Source organism: Oncorhynchus masou, chromosome 33 (genome assembly GCF_036934945.1).
Source record: "Oncorhynchus masou masou isolate Uvic2021 chromosome 33, UVic_Omas_1.1, whole genome shotgun sequence".
Taxonomy (NCBI): domain Eukaryota; kingdom Metazoa; phylum Chordata; class Actinopteri; order Salmoniformes; family Salmonidae; genus Oncorhynchus; species Oncorhynchus masou.
Window position 1 is genome coordinate 31,959,463 of NC_088244.1, and position 24,379 is coordinate 31,983,841.

General features: G+C 40.6%; 1 protein-coding gene across 2 annotated transcripts; it reads left to right on the top strand.

The window, feature by feature from the left end:
- The first annotated feature begins 12,318 nt into the window (after positions 1-12,318).
- On the top strand, positions 12,319-23,164 carry LOC135528277 (proteolipid protein 2-like). Of its 2 annotated transcripts, none has more exons than XM_064957246.1 (5): positions 12,319-12,457; positions 20,648-20,803; positions 20,989-21,087; positions 21,253-21,362; positions 21,440-23,164. In XM_064957246.1, the coding sequence occupies exons 1-5, from the start codon at positions 12,362-12,364 to the stop codon at positions 21,459-21,461; spliced, it is 483 nt and encodes a 160-aa protein (XP_064813318.1). In that variant the 5' UTR covers positions 12,319-12,361; the 3' UTR covers positions 21,462-23,164. The 2 variants fall into 2 exon arrangements, with proteins under 2 accessions (XP_064813318.1, XP_064813319.1); XM_064957247.1 differs by having other exon boundaries at positions 21,253-21,349.
- Positions 23,165-24,379: the final 1,215 nt, after the last annotated feature.

Consider the following 24,379-nt stretch of genomic DNA (forward strand, 5'->3'; position numbering starts at 1 on the left):
ACCTTCCCTATATATAATCACTCCCTTTGGTTCCTTCCCCAGGCGTCATTGTTTCTGTTCCATGTCTGTGCGTTGTTCGTGTTTCTTGTTTTGTATTATGTTTCATTTTATTTATTAAAACACTCACTCCCTGAACTTGCTTCCCAACTCTCAGCGCACTGGTAGTGAATTAATGTGAGAGCACTGCAACATTTACCATGTCAGTGGGAACCTCACTGTGCCCCCTCCCCACTATATGCTCATATTCCTATTAATTCCTGTACACTTGTGTGTATTAGGTAGTTGTTGTGAAATTGTTAGATATTACTGCATGGTCAGGAACTAGAAGCACAAGCATTTCGCTACACTTGCATTAACATCTGCTAACCATGTGGATGTGACCAATAAAATTTGATTTTATTCAATGTTGCCAATAGCGTTACCATAGTATCTGCCACTGTGTGTAGCCTGCCTCTCCTTCTCTCTTTCTTCAACATCTTTCCATTCATTGCCTTGTTTTTTTTGTTTTTTTACCTCAACCTCTTGTTAGTGAAACCGTAGTCAAATTGGTAACACTTAACATTAAGGTGTATGTTATAAAGGATTTATAAAGGGTTTACAAGTAGTTACATTAAACACATAACATATTGGTTGAAATTTTGCGCTGCACCGGCAACAATAACAGCAATAACAGTGCGGTAATGCTTGTTGCAACCAGCAAATCAGTGTGAACAGAAAAAGCATTTTAATTAACCAGGCCTTGAAGTTCTTGTTTGTTGCAGATCAAGGAAAATTATGATCATCTATGTTACTGTGAATGCTAGACTACAATCTTACAAGAGGATCATTTGGCAAACGTTGTGAATTTAGAGTAACTATGTTGAAGGATGTGGGAGAGCTAAGTAGCCTGGTGCTAGATCTGCCTGTTCTTCAAACTAAAAGTATCATCCTCTCACCTCACACTCCTCTACAATCATTATTAAAACCTGTTGATAAGGGGAGGAAGTGGAGGAGGTGTGACTGTGTTAGTGCTGTAGATAAAAATGAGACGAGGAAATAAGTTAGGCGTACCATATGTACCGTTTTTCATCAATAGAGAAGTGTGGATGAATCTGTGTATATTTGAAGGCTCGACGAAGCCATGTTGAAATATATTCTGAGTATTTACAGCAATGTATTCCAGAGTATGAGAGCAGGTTGGTGTACAGATAGGTGTGCGTGTATTTGCGATGGCAAATGTATTTGCGCAGCATGCATCTGTGTGTGTGTGTGTGTGTGTAAGAGAGGAGAAAAGCGTTCACGTGCACAAGCGCTGGATTTCAGTACTCTACTACTGTAGTAATGTTGCCTGATGCCAAGAGTAGATCATAACTTATTTGGTACAACAGATAGTACATCCATATATACCAAACATGTTATTTTACATTTCTTGTCACATTGATTTGCACTCTGGGTGCCTTTGTCAACAGCCTGCTGTGATTGGTGGAACATTGGAGTGCAGAAGACACAGCAGGTGGTGAATCCACAGTGTCAGCTTCTTCAGTAACAGTAGACCTTTAGCGGCGGTTGCCATTATACTGCATGGACTTTCCTTTCATCAACACCTATTTCAGAACAAACTAGGGTTATGCTAATTCCTAGACAGAGCACAATCTCCAAAGACTCATTCCAGTATAAGTGCAATTTAATAGAAGCATTTTGCTTCTACCCACATTTCTAATTTATTAGATGTATTTTGCTTCTCCCCACATTTCTCATTTATTAGATGTATTTTGCTTCTCCCACATTTCTCATTTATTAGATGTATTTTGCTTCTCCCCATATTTCTAATTTATTAGATGTATTTTGCTTCTACCCACATTTCTCATTTATTAGTCACCGAGATAGAGAGTGCCTTGAGGAACAGAACAAAGACCTCAGTATTCCTAATTATCCTGGAATCTGGGAAACTAAAACGAGGTTAAAAATAACACCAGAGGCAGATGACCACAGGATCAACCCAAAGTGGCTTATGGTGCCCCCCAATCTATATGGGAGGGGGTTGAACCAGCCATGACTGAGCATTCTTGGTATAAGCTATATAAGAAACCACATGGTCTGTAAAGTGTAGGCTGCTCGGCCCAACAGTCAAGACTGTTGGGCTGAGTGGTCTTAAATTATTGAAATAATTCATTGATATTGAATAAAGATGATTGTATGAAGAAATGAAAAAGTCTCTCTCACTTGATTAGAATATTCCACCACAGTATGTTTTCATTCTGGAGAAATACCGTGAAGGCTGCAAGGGAGCCCAGATTGTGAGTTTGTCTTTCGATCTTCTTGTATCTAGTAGGCATCTTCCAAACCATATTCCACTACCTCTGCTACTATTATTAATATTCTAGTAATGATAATGATGTTAATGATGATGACGATGATGAGATTGATTACGTTTCTGTTGAGGATTTGATGATGATGTATGTTGCTAATGACTTATAACTTGATGCTCCTCAGGACTTCGTTGTGATGTCTGTGTTCACCTTCTTCTGGCTGGTCGCTTCTTCTGCCTGGGCTAAAGGTTTGTGAAGGCAGCCACCGACCCAGACAAGGTAGTTGTGCTGTCTAAAGGCTTCATGGTGGGCATTAAGGCTGACCAAATTGTATGCAAACCACCACGCTGGTCTAGACTTTCGGTCTTCTGTCCTTTCTGACCTTTTCCTGAATCCTGAAGCTGGACATAGAGCGGGCAAGAATCTGGAGGATGTTGGACTTTACACCTCCAACATATCACTGGACTTTTGACCTGGACCTGGATCTTGGGTACAAATATCTGAGATGGTTTAGGCCCAGGATAGGTATACTGGGATGAGGGAAAAGGGTCTTTAGTTTGGAGGTGGTGCTTCCAGTCCTTCTTAAACTGAGTCCCCAGACCATCCACATTCTGCACACGTTCTCAAAGTTGACTAGCAAGGCGGGGAACCATGTTCTTAAGAAGGAGTTTGACCATCTCCTGCTCAGTAATGTCAGCCTTCCATCTCCTACATAGAACGCGATAGGAGAAGGCAAAGTCCCGTATTGGCTCTGCTTCACCCTGGACTCTGTTACGGACACGTTCTGCCAGTTCATCCCCATAGTCCTCTGAGAGGAATATTTTTTGAAACTCCTCCCAGGTTGACACATGTTCATGGGCTATCTCCCTCCAGTCTCTTGCTGTACCATGGAGAACACTGCGGAGGGTGGCAAGAACCTCCAAGTCAGTAAGGGGCCGGATAGAAAGAAAATCATTACACGTAGATAAGAAAAACAGTGAATCATCATCTTCTGGGCTGCCAAAAGTGGGGAAAAGTAGTTTGATAGGGAGGGAGCACTCTAGAGGAGGCATGACAGTGGCAACAGGAGTTCTGTTTAACAGTATCTTCAGAGGTTTTTTTTGTAGTACTACCTGTTCCTATTCCCTTACTGGCCAAGCCAGTGGCAGAGGTAAATCCTGAGGGAGGTGCAGAAGATTTGTCAAGAAGGGAAAGCCCTGAATTACCTCCTGGTGCAGCTCTTCCATTTGAAGGTATGTGGCCTTCTGTGCTTTTTCCATCTCATTAACGGTGTCCTTTTGAGTCTGTTCAATCAAAAATCGTAATTCCCCTGTGAGAGAGTTCTTCATGTCCTCCATAACTTCCTTCAGATAAGAACACACTCCCTTCACAACAGAGGCTGACCCATCTGCTCTCTGTTTTTGTTCCTCCTCAAGCAAGAAAGATTATGACTTGATGATGGTTAGTTTCCATTTGTGTTTTGAACCGGTGCAGTTTTCCTTGAATATCCGATGGTTTGATGGTTTGTTGGTTTGTATGTCAAAGCTTCACAACAATATTGCTACTAATCCATGCGATCCAAAACCGGCGCAGTCCCAAACAAAAACAACCACGACCAAGAGCGATTACACTGATGATTGAGTTAAATACTTTATAATCTGCACACGCTGAAAACAAACAAAACTTATGCAGCACAGCACACACAATCAAACTGTCGCTCCTCCCCAAAGAGCTGAATGAGCTGTCTTTATTTCCTCCTTCCTTACTGCTGATGCGCTCTTAAAGTGGCAGCACACGGTGAAGGCTTCGTGCAGGATTTCGCCACACTCTTACTGATCGAGGCATGTGACGAACCAGAGAACCGCTGACGTGAAGTCCACGACCCTGTCGTCTCTGGTCTCAACACATCTGTGGTAAGTTTTTCAGGATTGGTGTATTTAGTAAAGTGCTGACTGCTGAGGATGTGACAGAAAAAACCTATACTACTACATATTGACTTCTTCTTTTTTCAATTCATCCCCCAGGCGTTTGGCTTCCTGAACTTGATCCTGTGGGGAGGAAACGTGTGGTTTGTGTTCAGAGAGACCGGCTGGATGGCAGCCTTCGGAGGCACATATGCGCCTTCCCAGGAGAAGGCGCCTGCTCCAGAGTCCTTTGGCCAGGAAGGCTATGGGCAAGAGGGTTACGCACAACAGGGGGACGCCTATGCCGGCACCCAGGGAGGCTACCAGCCTGACTATGGCCAGGGTGGCTACACCGAGGGAGGCGGAGACTATCAGCAGGGGGGATACGAACAGCAGCCCACCTCCTTTGCATTAATGTTACTCTTCCAAAGGGAATACAGACTATGTGGATGTATGTATACATTAGTTGTAATTGATCTCTCTCTCCCCCTCTCCCCCTCCCTCTCTCTCTCTCTCTCTCTCTGCCTCTCTCTCCCTCTCCCTCCCTCCACCCTGTGATTTGGGAGTGTGGCGCCTGACCACCATCCACAATTCCACACTCCTCTGTTTGTGCATCTGTGAGTTGACAAGAGTAGGGAGGGATGGAAGATGCAATAAAAGGCAAATTATGTGTATCAAATACTTGTTCTTTCCACTGTAAGTGTTAGAGCATATTATGTAATATGATGTATGTTTGGCTCATCATAAGGTGACAGCACAGAGCAGCTCCGATATATTTCACACAAATCACACAGAAAGTAAATGTGCTACAATAATCGGGTTGGCCTACCCGCTGTACTGCCAATCCTCTGTTTGGATAGAAGAAAAACTGTATTGCCAAATGGTAACAGGACAGGTGTGTGTGTATTGAGCGATATATTTTGCTTCTATAGTTATCATCACAATGGAAACTGATATTGTTTTTCATTCATATTTTTCAGTTTTTGATTTGTTAAAAAAGTTTGAAATATCCAAATGTCGTTCCACTTCATGATTGTGTCCCACTTGTTGTTGATTCTTCACAAAAAAATACAGTTTTATATCTTTATGTTTGAAGCCTGTAATGTGGCAAAATGTCGCAAAGTTCAAGGGGGCCGAATACTTTCGCAAGGCACTGTATGCTTGGGGTCATTGTCCATTTGGAAGACCCATTTGCGACCAAGCTTTAACTTCCCTACTGATGTCTTGAGATGTTGCTTCAGTATATCCATATAATTTTCCTACCTCATGATGCCATCTATTTTGTGAATTGCACCAGTCCCTCCTGCAGCAAAGCACCCCCACAACATGATGCTGCCACCCTCATGCTTCACGGTTGGGATGGTGTTCTTCGGCTTGCAAGCCTCCCCTTTTTTCCTCCAAACATAACAATGGTCATTATGGCCAAACAGTTCTATTTTTGTTTCATCAGACCAGAGGATATTTCTTCAAAAATTATGATTTCCCCCTTCTGATGACCAGGTGGCGAATCGCATCTCTGCATGTCTGGCAGACATATCATTGTGGATGACGGATCACCACCTCAAGCTGAACCTCGGCAAGACGGAGCTGCTCTTCCTCCCGGGGAAGGACTGCCCGTTCCATGATCTCGCCATCACGGTTGACAACTCCATTGTGTCCTCCTCCCAGAGCGCTAAGAACCTTGGCGTGATCCTGGACAACACCCTGTCGTTCTCAACTAACATCAAGGCGGTGGCCCGTTCCTGTAGGTTCATGCTCTACAACATCCGCAGAGTACGACCCTGCCTCACACAGGAAGCGGTGCAGGTCCTAATCCAGGCACTTGTCATCTCCCGTCTGGATTACTGCAACTCGCTGTTGGCTGGGCTCCCTGCCTGTGCCATTAAACCCCTACAACTCATCCAGAACGCCGCAGCCCGTCTGGTGTTCAACCTTCCCAAGTTCTCTCACGTCACCCCGCTCCTCCGCTCTCTCCACTGGCTTCCAGTTGAAGCTCGCATCCGCTACAAGACCATGGTGCTTGCCTACGGAGCTGTGAGGGGAACGGCACCGCAGTACCTCCAGGCTCTGATCAGGCCCTACACCCAAACAAGGGCACTGCGTTCATCCACCTCTGGCCTGCTCGCCTCCCTACCACTGAGGAAGTACAGTTCCCGCTCAGCCCAGTCAAAACTGTTCGCTGCTCTGGCCCCCCAATGGTGGAACAAACTCCCTCACGACGCCAGGACAGCGGAGTCAATCACCACCTTCCGGAGACACCTGAAACCCCACCTCTTTAAGGAATACCTAGGATAGGATGAAGTAATCCTTCTCACCCCCCCCCCCCCTTATATGATTTAGATGCACTATTGTAAAGTGGCTGTTCCACTGGATGTCATAAGGTGAACTCACCAATTTGTAAGTCGCTCTGGATAAGAGCGTCTGCCAAATGACTTAAATGTAAATGTAATGATCTTTGTTCCCATGTGCACCAAAGTACATTCAAAGACAGACTGTGTCTCCTTCCTGAGCATTAGGTCAGGGTGTGATGTGGGGTGGGCATTCTATGATTTTGTATTTCTATGTTTTGGCCGGGTATGGTTCTCAATCAGGGACAGCTGTCTATCGTTGTCTCTGATTGGGAACCATACTTAGCCATTTTCCCTCCTTTCTTTGTGGGAAGTTGTCTTTGTTTGTGGCACTTTAGCCTTAAGCTTCACGGTTGTTTTTTGTATTGTTTATTGTTTTTGTCGGTGTCATCCTAAATAAAAGGAATATGTACGCTCACCACGCTGTGCTTTGGTCTACTTCCTTTGAGGGCCGTGACAGTGTATGATGTATTCTTATTAGTATTTATGATAATGACTATGACAATTCAGAGAAAAATATATATTTTGTATTCTTATATTATAAAAAATGAAATAAACTTGAAATTATTCTGTTGAAGGTTAAATGTCTTGTATTATGTCTCTAATCTTGTAGATCATATGTATTGTTTATGTTGTACTATGAGGTTCACTGAGCGTATAAGGTAAGCAGGCCTACTACTCGGCTAACCAACATCGCATGGCACACGTCACCACCTTCTAAACGCATGCAGTTCTACTGCTTTGCCACATGATGGCATGATATCTGTTTTCCAGAATTCTACAGTTGAAACTCAACGAATGTTTTTTCATAATCAGTGTTGATAAAATATGCAAAGCTATTTTTATATGGTTAAAAAAAATCTAAAATCGTCCAATACTTGGGTTAAATGAACAATCAATAAACAACACAGTTTTATAATATTCCTATTCCAATTTTATACTATTCTATTCTGCATAGAGCAAAGCAGGCCGAAGTGAAATAACACATTTTATAAAAGATCATGTGTCATACATCTCTAAGCATAGCGGCAGCTGTTCCCAGTCTTGTTTGCTCTGAAAACAACTGCTCACATCCCCCCTGGGTAAGAAAGGTCTGCGCTATAAAGTACAGGAAGTGACTTTTTGCCTGCAACTTTCAGGCCTACCAGTAGCCTATCAGTAGGCAGTTCTAGTTGTCAAGGACATATTTGAAGCTGTTGCCAAAGCAGAGGCTTGTCACACAAAAACCGCATAGGGTAGATCGGTCTACGGCTTTCCGGTTTAGAATGGTCTATGGCTTTCTGGTTTTACCCACGGGACTTGAAACCATATTGAATGACACATAACCCTATTCAAGATTGTCACAAGGATAGCTTTTGCACTACATATGTAAAGTAAGGTATGTAAATGTAAAGTCAATTCACACAGTAACAGTGAATCAGAACAACAGTTTAGGCAAAACCACCCTCATGCGACAACACAAATAATTATTTGTGTTATTTGAATTACTCAATCGAGTCTGCAAAAATGGAATGGATGGGTCTCTTGTGCTGGGCAACAGGTTGAATACAGAGTGTTGGGGACTCCTTACTCCACCCACTCCATTCACCTCAATGCAATACACGTTACATGGGATACTTATTGGCTTGTAGAGAGACAACTTGTCTACCTGTCTCAGCTAAAATAGGGTGGAAAATATTCAGTATTGTCTCTACTAACTAAATATGGTTAGTTTTGGACGGGGACTGTGTAGTACATACCCAGTAGCACTTAATTCTCCACCCCCTCCATATACCCCAATGCAAACACTGTAATAGACTATAATGAGTGGAGAACGAAATGCTGCTGGGTATGTACTATACAGTCCACCTCCAAAACTAACAATTTTTCGTTAGTAGAGACCCTAATGAGTATTTTCCACCCCACTTTAGCTCGAAAGAGGTAGAAACGTTTTCTCTCTACAAGCTAACATGTATCTCACGAACAGTCTATTACATTGGGGTCTATGGAGGGGCTGGAGAACGAAGTGCTGCTGGATATGTACAACACAATGTTTTGATACCCTTTCCCAGATCTGTGACTCGACCAGTGGGAACCCATCGAAAAGGGGAAGGTGGGGCAGGGCCCCACATTGTGAGCTAAAAAAATATATATATACAGCTCTGGAAAAAAATTAAGAGACCACTGCAAAATTATAATTTTCTCTTGTTTTACTATTTATAGGTATGTGTTTGGGTAAAATTACATTTTTTGTTTTATTCTATAAACTACTGACAACATTCCTCCCAAATTCCAAATAGAAATATTGTCATTTAGAGAATATATTTGCAGAAAATGACAACTGGTCAAAATAACAAAAAATATGCAGTGCTGTCAGACCTCGAATAATGCAAAGAAACTAAGTTCATATTAATTTAAAAAAAAACACAATACTAATGTTTTAACTTAGGAAGAGTTCAGATATCAATATTTGGTGGAATAACCATGATTTTCAATCACAGCTTTCATGCGTCCTGGCATGCTCTCCACCAGCCTTTCACATTGATGTTGGGTGACTTTATGCCACTCCTGGCGCAAAAATTCAAGCAGCTCGGCTTTGTTTGATGGCTTGTGACGACACATCTTCCTCTTGATCACATTCCAGAGGTTTTCAATGGTGTTCAGGTCTGGAGATTGGGCTGGCCATGACAGGGTCTTGATCTGGTGGTCCTCCATCCACATCTTGATTGTCCTGGCTGTGTGGCATGGAGCATTGTCCAGCTGGAAAAAACAATCCTCTGAGTTAGGGAACATTGTCAGAGCAGATGGAAACAAGTTTTCTTCCAGGACATCCTTGTACGTGCCTTGATTCATGCGTCCTTCATAAAGACAAATCTGCCCGATTACAGCCTTGCTGAAACACCCCCAGATCATCACTGATCCTCCACCAAATTTCACTGACTGACGAGTTTCAGAAGAAACGTCTTTTGTTTCTGGCCATTTTGAGCCTGTAATCAAACCCACAAATGCTGATGCTCCAGATACTCAACTAGTCTAAAGAAGGCCAGTTTTATTGCTTCTTTAATCAGGACAACAGTTCAGCTGTGCTAACATAATTGCAAAAGGGTTTATTTTCTTTTCTTTCAAAGACAAAGGTTTCTTTTCTTTTCTTTCAAAAACAAGAACATTTCTAAGTGACCCCAAACTTTTGAATGAAAGCGTATATATTTTGTTGAGGGGGGCTTGCATTTTTTGCATGTTATTTTGGCATGAATACATGTCACATATCAGTTTACAAACAGTGTAAAAATAATAATAATGATTTAGTTAATAAAGTCGCATACAAACATGGTCTATTTTTTGATTTCTTGAGAAAGGCAGCTCCAAAATGCAGGTGTTTCAGCCTAGCTCAGTGCTTTCTGTGGTGGTGGGGCAGCCAGCGGAAAATACGGAGCGTAGGTGTTGGTACTGTTCTCTAGTTGCGTCGTGATTGGCTTAGTGTTCTGTCACTCATTGGGACACTACGTCACTGCCAAGTCTAAGGGTAGAGCTCGAAAAGTCAAGCCCCTTGGGTGATGCCACAGAGTTACATTTGAAGCGCCCATCCAAGAAGGCTCAAGGTCATTGGCTACAGATAAAATGATGTCAAATCATGTTATATCTACAGAAGCTGTGATTGGACTGATCATGTCAACATCAGAATTTCAAAATCTTTGCTAGCAGTCATCATCATGAATCAAGTTGACAATTTACTGGCAAATCCTTTTTAATCCGTGTCATGTGAAGAGAAATATGAAGAGAAGTTATAGATAAAATGTATCAGTGATCATTGGTCATTGGACATAAACATTACACAACTAGTTGGAAATCGCAAATTCAACAATGAGTGGTTTGGAAAGAATGAGTAGCTAACTGCATGCATTGCAAAACAATCACTAGCCTGCTATTCAGTGGAGTGGCTGTGGGGTTCCAAGTCTGGGATTAAGGGTCTCTTTTCCAAGTTTAAAATGATAAGCACGTAATAATGGCCATGCTGTCAAAGAAGCATGATTTGTGCTGCACACAAAACAACTGTTGACTCAGAACTGCGAAATCTGTGAGTTCAAGACAACTGGGAACTTGGGGAAAGAACTAGCTCCGACTGAGAAAGTACGTTTTGAATGGTCTTCCAACTCGTTATTGTAAATCCGGAACTCGGGCCTCTTTCAAGAGCTACGACCTGAAGATCACTGACGTCATCATGATTCGACGTTGTTTTTTTCCCGCGTTCCCAGTTGTCTTGAAAGCACCATAAATCCAGAGAATGCCAGACTTTGATGACAAAGTTTGATGACAAAATTTGCCCACGAAAAACTGCCGTGCCACCTTCCTGAGTCCAAAAATGTATTGTATGCTGCTGCATAAAATATGTAATATGCCAGGGAGATATGTATACTGTAGCTAAGAAAGTAATACTAAGTGTATTTTGCGTAGTTAGTTGTTGGTAGTCCATGTGCCTCACTCTAATAATTTGGTCTATTTTCCCCTCTTAATTTTGCCCACTGTTCTGACTTGATGGTGCACATGTAGCCTATAACCTGTTTTAGATCAATGTTATCATCAAATATTGTAAGAGCTTTCATTGTCTACTTAAATCCCCTTTATTTATCCTACTGTTCTGACTTGGTGTACAGGAACAACACTGTAAGAACGACGAGCCATGTTCTGAATTCTGTCGCTGTACATTTCAAAAGAGCTGAACAAATAGTTATATTGACTACGTCCATCCTAGCTCACTCATTGATGTCTTAATCGAAATTACTGCCATAGTTTGTACAGCTCAATCGTCAGTAGAAACCACATTTGTTTAAGCAAGTCAGCCATATCAGCTATGTTTTTTAAAGGCAGTAAATGAGGCTGAATGAACAGTTTCGCTGCCTGACAAGGTATTCGCTGATAGCCAGGTGTAGCAGTCGACACAATCCTGTCTTGGCGCTCTACTGACAATTCCTTCAACCTCATGGCTTGGTTTTTGCTTTGACATACACTGTCAACTATGGGACCTTATATAGACAGGTGTGTGCCTTTCCAAATCATGTCCAATCAATTGAATTTACCACAGGTGGACTCCAATCAAGTTGTAGTAACATCTAAAGGATGATCAATGAAAACAGGATGCACCTGAGCTCAATTTCGAGTCTCACAGCAAAGGGTCTGAATACTTATGTAAATGTAATATTTACATTTGACATTTTTATAAATGTGCAAACATTTTTTTTTTTTAAGTGCTTTTGCTTTGTCGCTATGGGGTATTGTGTGTAGATTGATGAGGAGCGGGGCGATTTCATCCATTTTAGAATAAGGCTGTAATGTAACAAAATGTGGGAAAAAGTCAAGGGGCCTGAATACTTTCCTAATGCACTGTATTTGGTTGGTAGAGATCCTACAGAGTATCCACTTTAGCTGAAACAGGTATACATGTTCTCTCTATAAGACAATATGTGTCCCATGTATAGTCTATTACAGTGTATTTCATTGGGGTTCTATTTTGAAGGTTTACCCTTACCATACGAAAGTGACGTCATCGTTTGTGCTGCTAGCAGAATACCAGTCCGTTTGTCGTTCTTTACTTCCTCCAAGCGAGTCAATTTAAAAGTGCACTTTCCTATTTCGTTTTTTAGTTTCGCTATGTCTATGTAGTTGAAAGTACTCACTCATTCGAAGTCGTCCCAATTTGGAGAGATGAAAAACAAAATGTTAACCTGCAGTTAGGAGACAACATCAGTCCACTTTTTCTACTAAATGTAACTTAGCTGCAAAGTTGTGTCTTAATTGAGTTTTGCAACCTTGCAAAGGGAAATACAGCCCTTAAGATTAGTTGGTAAACTCTACATTAAAGTTAGTTATGGCTGATACTGAGACCGTTGTCGCTGCGGGCTGCTTGGAAAAGTTGAAGTGTTACGTGACGACTCGAAAAGGAACCATTCTCGCTGCAGAAATAGTAAGTTTGTTCCCTGTCACTGTTATAGGCAGACACTCACACAGAGTAGACTAGCGCTGAAAATTTGCCTGAATTTACTGCGACAGTAGTAGCCAAACTATGAATGGAAGGTCTGTTGTAGAAATATATCATTCCCTAGAATAGACCAATATAATGACATGCTACTTTGTGTTACTTTACTACACTATTTCTGCAACATATACAGATTTATGAGTATTTCCATGATGCTATACCATTGATTTGTTCATAGTATGATAACAAATTGGTCCATTTTAAATCTTTGAGACAGTTGTGTGGACTTCGAGGAACTGGACCTGGAATGAGAACCATGTGCTCTTGGGGTTGGGGGTCAGGCCAAGGGTTAGCCAAAGAGCTTCCAACAGTCACTTTTAATAAATCAAAGTATATTTTATATTTGTGATTCTTCAATGTAGCCACCCTTTGCATTGATGACAGCTTTGCACACTCTTGGCATTTTCTCAACCAGCTTTATGAGATAGTCACCTTGAATGCGTGTCAATTAACAGGGGTGCCTTTTTAAATGTACATTTGTGGAATTTCTTTCCTTCTTAATGTGTTTGAGCCAATCAGTTGTGTTGTGACAATGTAGGGTTCGTATTAGGGTTGCATATTTTGGGGAATATTCAGAGGTGGAAACTAGAGATTTTTCAACACCGATACCGATTATTGGAGGACCAAAAAAGCAGATACCGACGTAATCGGACAATTTTTATTTATTTATTTGTAATAATGACAATTACAATACTGAATGAACACTTTTATTCTAACTTAATATAATACATCAATAAAATCAATTTAGCCTCAAATAAACAATGAAACATGTTTAATTTGGTTTAAATAATGCAAAAACAAAGTGTTGGAGAAGAAAGTAAAAGTGCAACATGTGCCATGTAAAAAAAGCTACCGTTTAAGTTTCTTGCTCAGAACATGAGAACATATGAAAGCTGGTGGTTCCTTTTAACATGAGTCTTCAATATTCTCAGGTAAGAAGTTTTAGGTTGTAGGAATTATAGAACTATTTCTCTCTGTACCATTTGTATTTCATATACCTTTGACTATTGGATGTTCTTATAGGCACTATAGTATTGCCAGTGTAAAAGTATAGCTTCCGTCCCTCTCCTCGCTCCTACCTGGGCTCAAACCAGGAACACATCGACAACAGCCACCCTCAAAGCATATTTTCGCTCCACAAAAAGCCGCGGCCCTTGCAGAGCAAGGGGAACAACTACTTCAAGGTCTCAGAGCGAGTGATGTCACCAATTGAAATGCTATTAGTGCGCAACCCGCTAACTAGCTAGCCATTTCACATCGGTTACACCAGCCTAATCTCAGGAGTTGATAGGCTTGAAGTGATAAACAACTCAATGCTTGAAGCACAGCGAAGAGCTGCTGGTATCTGCAAGAAAGTGCTGTTTGAATTAATGCTTACGAGCCTGCTGCTGACTACCACCGCTCAGTCAGACTGCTCTATCAAATATCAAATCATAGACTTAATTATAACATAACACACAGAAATACACGCCGTAGGTCATTAATATGGTCAAATCCGGAAACGATCATTATTATCACGTTTATTATTTCAGTGATATACAGAACCGTTCCGTATTTTATTTAATGGATGGCATCCCTAAGTCTAAATATTGCTGTTACATTGCACAACCTTCAATGTTATGTCATAATTATGTACAATTCTGGCAAATTAATTACGGTCTTTGTTAGGAAAAAATGGTCTTCACACAGTTCGCAATGAGCCAGGCGGCCCAAACTGCTGCATATACCCTGACTGCTTGCAAGGGACGCAAGAGAAGTGACACAATTTCCCTAGTTATAAGAAATTAATTTTAGCAGGCAATATTAACTAAATATGCAGGTTTAAAAATATGTACTTGTGTATTGATTTTAAAGAAAGGCATGGATTATGGTTAGGTCCATTGATGCAACAACGGTGCTATTTTCACGATTGCGCTTGTTAAATCATCACCCATTTGGCGAAGTAGGCTGTGATTTGATGAGAATGATATGCAACACAGGACAAGCTAGATAACTACACATGGTTGATGATATTACTAGTTTAACTAGTGATTATGTTAAGATTGATTGTTTTTTATAAGATAAGTTTAATGCTAGCTAGCAACTTACCTTGGCTTCTTGCTGCACTCGCGTAACAGGTAGTCAGCCTGCCACACAGTCTCCTCGTGGAGTGCAATGTAATCGGCCACAATCGGTGTCCAAAAATGCAGATTACCGATTGTTATGAAAACTTGTAATTGGCCATTCCGATTAATCGGTCGACCTCTAGTGGAAACTTTCCGTGGGAATATATGGGAATTAACGGGAATATATGGGAATTAATGGAAATATATGCAAATTAATATTAATACCATTTCAATATAGATGTTTTTTGCATTGGATATATTTATGTCACGCCCTGGTCGAAGTTTATTGTGTTTGTCTTTATTTATTTGGTTAGGCCAGGGTGTGACATGGGTTTATTGTGGTGTGTTTTGTCTTGGGGTTTTGTTAGGTATTGGGTGTGTGGCTTAGTGGGGGTATCTAGCATAGTCTATGGCTGTCTGGAGTGGTTCTCAATCAGAGGCAGGTGTTTATCGTTGTCTCTGATTGGGAACCATATTTAGGCAGCCATATTCTTGGAGTATTTTGTGGGTGATTGTTCCTATCTCTGTGTTTGTCACCAGATAGGCTGTATAGGTTTTCACGTTTGTTCTTTGTTTTATTCGTTATTTCATGTCTAGTTCATTTATTAAAGAACATGAATAACCACCACGCTGCATTTTGGTCCGCTTCTTCTTCGACAGACAAGAACCGTTACAATTTACCATATATGGAGACAAACATAAACCTTTTACCTTATCATAAGTAGACAATACACAATTGCAAATGATTAAATACTTCCAATAGAATTTAAAAAGATTTAGCTACGAATTTAACTTTAATTAAATGAGTTGACTCTTCACATGGGATGATTTCACTGAACAACAAAAGAAAGGGAATATTGAATGATCCCCAATGATCCATCGCATTTCCAAAAAACGGTTTCAACATACATCTGTAAAATCATAGTCTAGAAACTAAAGCTTTGGTTGTATTCCTCTCAGGCTTCCATGTTTTCTCTTTGGACCTCCTCAATGTCCACCTCTTGAACATCAGACTCTCGGGCCTCATCTTCACTGTCACTTTCCAACCTTGTTGAGGATGGCTCGTGGTCAGGCTCAAAAAGCTTAAAATTTGCCCGGATGGCCACCAATTTTTCAACCCTTGTATTGGTCAGCCTGTTGTGTGCTTTGGTGTGTGTGTTCCCAAACAAGGACCAGTTGTGCTCTGAAGCGGCTGATGTTAGTGGGATTTGGAGGAGGAATGAGGCAACAGGGGAAAGAGCCTTAGATCCACAAAGTCCCTTCCACCAGGTAGCTGATGAGATATGTTGGCACGACTGCCATATTGTATCTCCGTCCCAAAGTCCTTGTTTGGAAGTGTACTTCTGACTGCCAAGAACCTTGCCCTCATCCAGGCCAAGGTGGCGAGACACGGTAGCGATTACACCATAGGCCTTGTTGATCTCTGCACCAGTGCAAATACCTTCTGTCGTCCAAGGTCATTGATGACTGCCTTCAGCTCATCTGCAATGTAGAGACTGGTGTGTCTGTTGTCCCTTGTGTCTGTGCTGTTGTAGAGTACTGGTTGAGGGGTGGAGAGGGTGTAGTTAATTGTTCCTTGCCGACGAACATTCAACCACCCATCAGAGTTGATTGCAATACAGTCTGCTCTCTCTGATTTGCTTGACCTTCACTTGAACTCTGTTGAACTCTGCATCCAGCAACCGAGTAGATAAAGCATGTCTGGTTGGAGGGGTGTATGCTGGGTGAAAAACTTTCAGTAATCTCTTCCAATACACATTGCATGTTTGCATCAGAGGTGAACCAGTTGCATACATAGCTTGAGAAAGATATTCATCAGTATTTCTCTGACTACGTTCCTCCATTGATTAAAAAAAAACTTCTGATTCCAGGAGGACCATGAGCTGCTTCTATCGATAAGGTGTCTGATTCATCATTTTCACCTCGAATAGACGTAGAGGGACTTTTGTCAGAGGTTGCTTATTGTGAACGCTGAGGGAACTTTATGCACTTGGCCAGATGATTCTTGCATTCTTCACATATGATTTGGCACAGTATTTGCAAATGTACACAGCTTTTCCTTCTACATTAGCTGCTGTGAAATGTTTCCACACATCAGATAGTGCCCGTGGCATTTTTCTGTATAGATTAGAAAAGAAATAGTAAGAAAAAAACAATTCCAATTCCATGTACAGATAAATAATTAAGCAGTTAGATTAAACAACTCCCTTTTAAGATAAATGTTTTAAAATTAAAAATGTATGGAAACAGGTGAATTAACACTCCACAGTTAGCAGGCTAAACCCCACATGGTAGCAAAAACTAACGAGCGGAAATTGGTAACGAGTTAGAAATTATTTAAACACACTTTGCTGTAGGCTATTTACTAGTTTATGTATGCATGTCATATAAAATATATTCACCCCATCGAGTATTGTAATCAAAACTTACCAGAAAGCCTGTCGTCCTTGGTTCAGACAGTGTGGTGGTGTGGGCTTATTAGCATCTCATTAGTGTGCAAGATCTTGAGAATCAGTTGTACATGTGATGGAAGAGTGCACTGCACATGTGATGGAAGACTGCACCGTGCATGCAGAGGGTTGCAATTCCATTGAATTGGGGATAGTTGAACCAAAATATGCTACAAGACCTAGAATTGCCTTATGTGTATCCCACAAAAGGTTCACTGTTATAAGCTAACTTTTTTGATGAATTTAAGCAAAATCCCCCAAAATTTCCTGGGCTTAACTTCCCATGGAAAATTTCCAGAAATTTACCGGAAAGTTTCCGACCCTTTCCAACCCTAGTTGGTATACAGAAGATAGCCCTATTTTGTAAAATACCAAGTCCATTTTATGGCAAGAACAGCTCAAAAATGCAAGAGAAATGACAGTCCATCATTACTTTAAGATGTGAAAGTCAGTCAGTATGGAACATTTTAAGAACTTTGAAAGTTCTTGAAGTGCAGTTAGCAAAAACCATCAAGCGCTATGACAACTGGCTCTCATGAGGACTGCCACAGGAAAGGAAGACCCAGAGTTACCTCTGCTGCAGAGGATACCTTCATTAGCGTTAGCCAGCCTCCGAAATATCAGACCAAGTAAATGCTTCACAGAGTTCAAGTAACACACATCTCAACATCAATTGTTCAGAGGAGACTGTGTGAATTAGGCCATGGTCAAATTGCTGGAAAGGAACCACTACTTAAGGACACCAATAATAGGAAGAGACTTGCTTGGACCAAGAAACACAAGCAATGGGTAATAGATTGGTGGAAATCTGTCCTTTTGTTCTGATGAGTCCAAATTTGAGATTTTTGGTTCCAACCGCCATGTCTTTGTGAGACGCAGAGTAGGTGAACGGATGATCTCTGCATGTGTAGTTCCCACTGTGAAGCATGGAGGAGGAGGTGTTATGGTGTGGGGGTGCTTTGCTGGTGACACTGTCACTGATTTATTTAAAATTCAAGGCACACTTCACCAGCATGGCTACCACAGCATTCTTCAGCGATACGCCATCCCATCTGGTTTGGGCTTAGTGGGACTATCATTTATTTCTCAACAGGACAATGACCCAACACACCCCCAGGCTTTGTAAGGGCTATTTGACCAATAAGGAGAGTGATGGAGTGCTGCATCATTTGACCAGGCCTCTGCAATCACCCTACCTCAATCCAGTTGAGATGGTTTGGGATGAGTTGGAAAAGCAGCCAACAAGTTCTCAGCATATGTGGGAACTCCTTTAAGAATGTTGGAAAAGCATTCTAGGTGAAGCTGGTTGAGAGAATTTCAAGAATGTGCAAAGCTGTCATCAAGGCAAAGGGTAGCTACATTGAAGAATCAAATATAAAATATATTTTGTTATTTGTTTCACTATTTTTTGGTTACTACATGATATCATATGTGTGATTTCATAGTTTTGATGAATTCACTATTATTCTACAATGTAGACAATAGTACAAATAAATAAAAACCCTTGAGTGAGTAGGTGTGTCCAAACTTTTGACTGATACTGTATGTAAAGGCACTCCAGGAATAGACATATCTGAAAATAATTTAAGAATCAGGTCTTAAGGCTTCTCTGTGGTGTTTTTATAGTTTCAAACATCCTGCACACATTAGACCCCTTTTTATGTGCTCTACATCCTTGAGGTGCATTGTAGGTTCGTGGGTGTCCTCTGGCGGTTTTGTTACTCATGTAAGTTTAGTGGAGAGATCCATCCCACTACTCTGGTGGAGGTGTTGAATGAATTCTGATGAATTCTGATGGTCTACGGGTTGTCATTGTCCTAAAAAAAATCAGCACTGACTAATCTCTCCTTTTCTAAAGATAAACAGTAATTTGTTTAACAGGTGTTCTGTTCTAAAGGAGGTGGTAACTCACAGGCTGAGTTTTCTCATTGAATGGAAAAAAACATAATGAAATTAAATTCTAGTGAGTTCTAGTTGTAGAGTGGTCAGTGTTTTACCACACGTTAAGAGTCAGTGCTTTGCAGAGGTAATGGAAATGTCAGATGATATGTGAGGTTCCTGCAGCCAGGGACAGGGAATGCAGGAATCGCTTAGCTTGCAACGCTACATGGCCTGGTTTAACATTCCAGGATTATTTCACATCTCACAGGTCAGGTGGATGATCCCCTGTGGAAGATCACAACAGCCTAGGAGAAAGTATGAGACGAGAGATAGTGGGTGTTTTCAAATAGTTTACATGCTATAGTTTACATGGAGCTTAGAGAGGATGATCATGTGATGAGAGATAAACAGGAGGACAACTCCTGCCAGGCTTAGTCAGTTAGGAAATACTCATTTCATATAATTTCCTGGCCCAGTGTTTCATAGTAACCCCATGTAAGTAAAGAATTGGCCTCTCTCTGATGCTATGGTACATGGCTTCTGAGTTTAAATGGGCTATCGGTGTCATACTCCGAAACAAGCGTTCATTCATGATCTTAGACTCAGTGGTGGATAATTGACAACCATACTCTGCATGCTTCAGATCACACATGCTAAACGTGTTTTTCCACCTCTACAAAGTAGCTTTGAGTTGACATGTGAGACTAACTCCACTCCATCCTTCGAATCTGACATGATTGGTCTTGAACATGTCTTTGTGATAGCTACTGCCGGAAGTCAAAGTGAAACACACCCAGGGAGAAATTGCTTCCATGCAAGATGAGCAACAAAGTCATTGCAGTAGTTCTGTATTTATAACAGTACCTATTATTATAAATGAAGTAGACACTGGTCTTTTGCATCTCATAATGTTCACAGAAGCTAGTTCCAGTAGATTTTTCCGCCTGGCATTTCTTTGTGTGAGCGCGTGTGTTTTAATTTCTCTGTGATATGGATTGCCACTCTGCTACTGCTTCTAGTTTGTTAATGGCTGTAATCATTGATGAAATGTTTGTCATTTCCTCATAGTTTAGCGTAAGAAGAACTGCTCTTAACTGGGTCTTTCAGAGTTGTTTTTGCTGTGGTGTAACAGTGAGGTGTCACAAATTGATGTGGCAGTTTCACCATTTAAGAACTACAGTTTCAAAGATCTTTCTTTTTTGAGGATAAAAAATATCAAGCCCAAACCTGGGGTCTTAGTCAGTGTGATATAAACTACTAAATTGATTGGCATAAATGCCTACACAAGAATCAAAATGGGTTATTTGGCTGTCCCTATTGCGGAACCCTTTGAATAACCTATTTTGGTTCCATGTAGAACCCTTTTTGGGTTCCATGTAGAATCCTTTCCACAGAGGGTTCTATGTGGAACCCAAAAGGGTTCTACTTGGAAAGAAAAAGGGTTCTCCTTTGGTGGACAGCCGTAGAACCCTTTTGAAACCCTTTTTTCTATATTTGTTGTTTTCGTGTAATTTGGGACAGTTTTTGCTGTTTGCGTCACCACAGGGTCTTTAACCCCACAAAGACTATGTGAGTGGGTTTATTGTGTCAAATATTTCAAAATATTTCCATGCAGGCTGCTTTTTCCGTCTTCTTCCTCTCTCTCTCTCCCCAATATTAATTTTCTGTCCTTTTTCTTTCAGCTCATCAGTTTAATCATCCTAATCTGCTATGCTGTGTCATTTAATGGAGGTTATTCTGGGGTGGCCATCTGTGAGATGGTGTTCGCCATCCTCTTCTTTGTCGTCTTCATGATGGAAATGGACAAGTCCATTCAGGCAGTCAACTGGGTCTGGAGTGTGAGTACAGTATATGTTTACACACACACAGACACACACGCACACAAACACAGAGAGACACAGGGAGAACGAGAAGCGCACAGACACAAGTTAAAGATGCATTCAAATCAAAACTAACAGTAACACAAGGACTTTCCAAGTGCCTTTAGAAGGACAATCATTCACTAATGTTGGTCTCCTACCAGGATCTTTTCCGTGCTACTATTGGTGCAGCCCTGTACACCATCACCTCTCTAATCTGTGTGATTCGTGTAACAGGGGACGATGCCCTTATTGCCGGAGGGGTGAGTCAAATGTTTAACCAGCCTGAGATTTTTTAACAGATACAAATGAAAGCATCTGAAATTACTTACTACTTCAGCTCTTAAATCCTTCAGGCCAATTCATCACTGAAAGTAGAACTTGGTGGTTAGATTATGTTTAGATTAAACATTATTCCATTCCCTTAGGTGTTTGGCCTGCTGGCTGGGATCCTGTTTGCCTATGATGTCTACACCATCATCCTTGTCATCAAGAGCAACAGGCAGGATACAGCAGCGCCCACTGGTGGGTGTTTTGGGTAAGGCTGCAGCTTTGCTGGGAACTACAGTTTGGAATTTGACATTTTCTTTGTTTTGTTCCCTGCTTTGTTTACAGATATTTAAGCCCTCGAAGATAAACCCCATCTTAGTCATTGAAAGAAAATTACATTTGTGCAGGACGAGATGACAATGAAGAGAGAAAGAAGTGCAGCAGATTGGAATGAAGTTTGATGCTCAAATGAGGAGATTAATAGCAGAAATGAACCAATGTTAGGGTCAGAAGAGAGTACAGTAGATGTTTCTATCTATGGCTGACACAGAGAGGATAATGTTATACTGCACTGAGATCATTATGTTCAAAAGAACAATGTAAATTCCAGGAGGGATTCCCTTGACAACCGCTGTTCTAGTCTCGGTGTACAATTCTACCGTCCCATTGTTCAGTCTTTAGGGGGTGGAAAGCTCTGGAAAGTTCACACTAGGACATCATAAATTTTGTGATCTAATGAACTATTGTGTAAAAAGATGTTTCTGTTGAATTACATCCACTGTTGAAAATTTGGTTTGTATTAGAAATTAGATTGTAGCATTACATTTATAGAGGTGCTCAGATTAATATAACATCATAATGTAACATCAATAGTTTTGGTACAAATGTCATTCTCTCTCTCTCTGTCGTCATAATTTCACCTCAGCGTCATAGCCCTCTCCATAACCCACTGTAATATATTCAAATTGTGCTGGTTGAATTAAGCCAAATTTTGCTTGCGCTTTGGCCTTGATTTAATCAGATCGAGTGTTAACCGGCATATGACATATGTTGGAGGTGTCACTGCAGTATGAGCTGACAAATAGGTGAGAGGCTGCTCTTGTGTGTCACAAACCACTTCCTTCCTTATTAATCCTACTGAGTTAGAAGTTCAAAACGGTGATAGAAAGTGTAGGTTAATGTATGTTTTCATGTTAATTTGGATGGTGGGGATTTGTAGCCTATCAGTCAAATCGAGATATAGACAATGGAAACATCAAGCAGTGTTTGCACAGAATAAATGGATTGGTATTAAACTCAAACACATGGTTTCCATGTGTTCCTTACCATTCCATTCACTCTGTTACAGCGATTATTATGAGCCGTCCTCCCCTCAGCAGCCTCCTGTGCTGGAAACATTTGTAGTGCCTTAGTTGCATTGGTTGTTGTTCTGCCTCTTTTTCTACTTACCGAGCACTGTAAAGCCTTACTGGCCACAATTAACCCTGCACTTATAGTGAGGTTTGATGTTCATTTGCCACCAAATAACTTCTCATGAGTACTCTTGCCATAGGAAAATAATGGGACATGTTTTCATTATCCTGGTTTTGAAATAATCTAATTCAGGTCTGTTGTGTGTTGCTTACCAGTTTTTCTTTGTGTGTTTTTTTAACCAATGATAAGATATTTTAATGAGATTTAAAGTTGTACAAGAGAAATGTTACCTCAGTTAGTGCCCCCTTGTTAAAGTATTGAGACAGTTTGTATGCAGTTATAGTAGTAAACATTAATATTTTGATTATAGACTCGTAGAAGAACAACTAATTTAGAATGAGCAATTAATTAAATTAATTAGCAAAGAAGGGCATTTGATCAGTTTTGTGGTTGCATTTCAGGATGCCTATGTTATAATTGTAATATCTTTTGTGAATGTTATCTCCAAAATATAAAGTACATTTCTCAAGGAAGAATTTGGCCTTAATGTTTTATATCGAACAGGTTTTTAATGTATTTATTTATTACTTTTGTGTGTATTTGAAATATTGAGGCATATACACAATGCTTTGCGCAATAAAAGTTATTATACAATTAGGAACCTCTCTAATAACTGTGTCTGCACATTGTATAATCTCATTGTTATATACATAGTACTTACTAATGACTGTGTATACTGGTTTGTGACACTCACAAGTTCAAGGATCTGAGTGCTCTCTCTTAAACTACCACTAGATGGAAGCAGCTGCACTCTAATTGGAACTTGACCAGGGCTCATTCTGTACTTTATTGTATTTCTTCTCACACGGGACTAAATGCAATAAAATCGAATGCTGCAAAATACTACGAATAATTACTCATGTTTGTTTAGAATTTCACTTGACCTAGATAACATATTTTGTTTCATTTTCAGGGAACTTGGTCAACAAAACACCCTTTCACTATGAGTCTTTGGTTGATCTGAACCCCCTCAGTAAAATTAGCAGATGTTCAGCTAATTTCCTGCAATTCTAAAAATGTTTTCATAGGATGGAGAGAAATGTTTTCATTTTTGAATATGATATCTGACTGGTCGGTAATTTGAGAAGTTTACGAAGTTTACAAATTTACCAATCTAAAAATGTTTTGCTGGCATGGGCAAACTGACTGACAATAACAAGAGAGAAATTGCTGATGCACAACCAAATTTTGATATTGCACCTTGTGTATTCTATTCTAACTCTCAACAGTAAGTTGAGACCCGGACTGAGTTCCGTTTTTGAAATTGCCCATCCCCCATCTACAGTCTAGTCGGAGCAGCCGGATAGATTTTCCTCTATGTTCACAAAAATATAATTGCAGTCACACCTCCAAATTGTCATTCAAAAGGCTTCCTCAAGCTGTGAACATGTAGGAATTGTTTTGGAGTCTGTGACACCAGTGTACCTGAATGCAGGTGATAGACCAAATGGGATTCAAAACCACAGAACTTTTTGAGGATTACATAAGGCCGACATTGGGAAGAGTTCTGGTATTCTTGGCCGATTTGAATGTTGAGATGGTGTCCATAATGCCACTCATTTAAATTGATTGTCTATTATTCATTTAGTGCTCCTAACATAAAAAAAACCCAGTGGGGAGTCACAATCCATTGGTCGTACAAGAAAGACTGGAAATGAATCCCTGATGTTGTGCTTGTTCCAAACAGAACAGGGCCCAGTTTTTAAGGCATTTTAAGGCTAAGTTCATCATTGGAACCATATAGATCCAATAGGATCCCTAATGTTCCAAAATGGACTTAGCCTTTTGGGAAACTACCTGATAAGGTCAGGT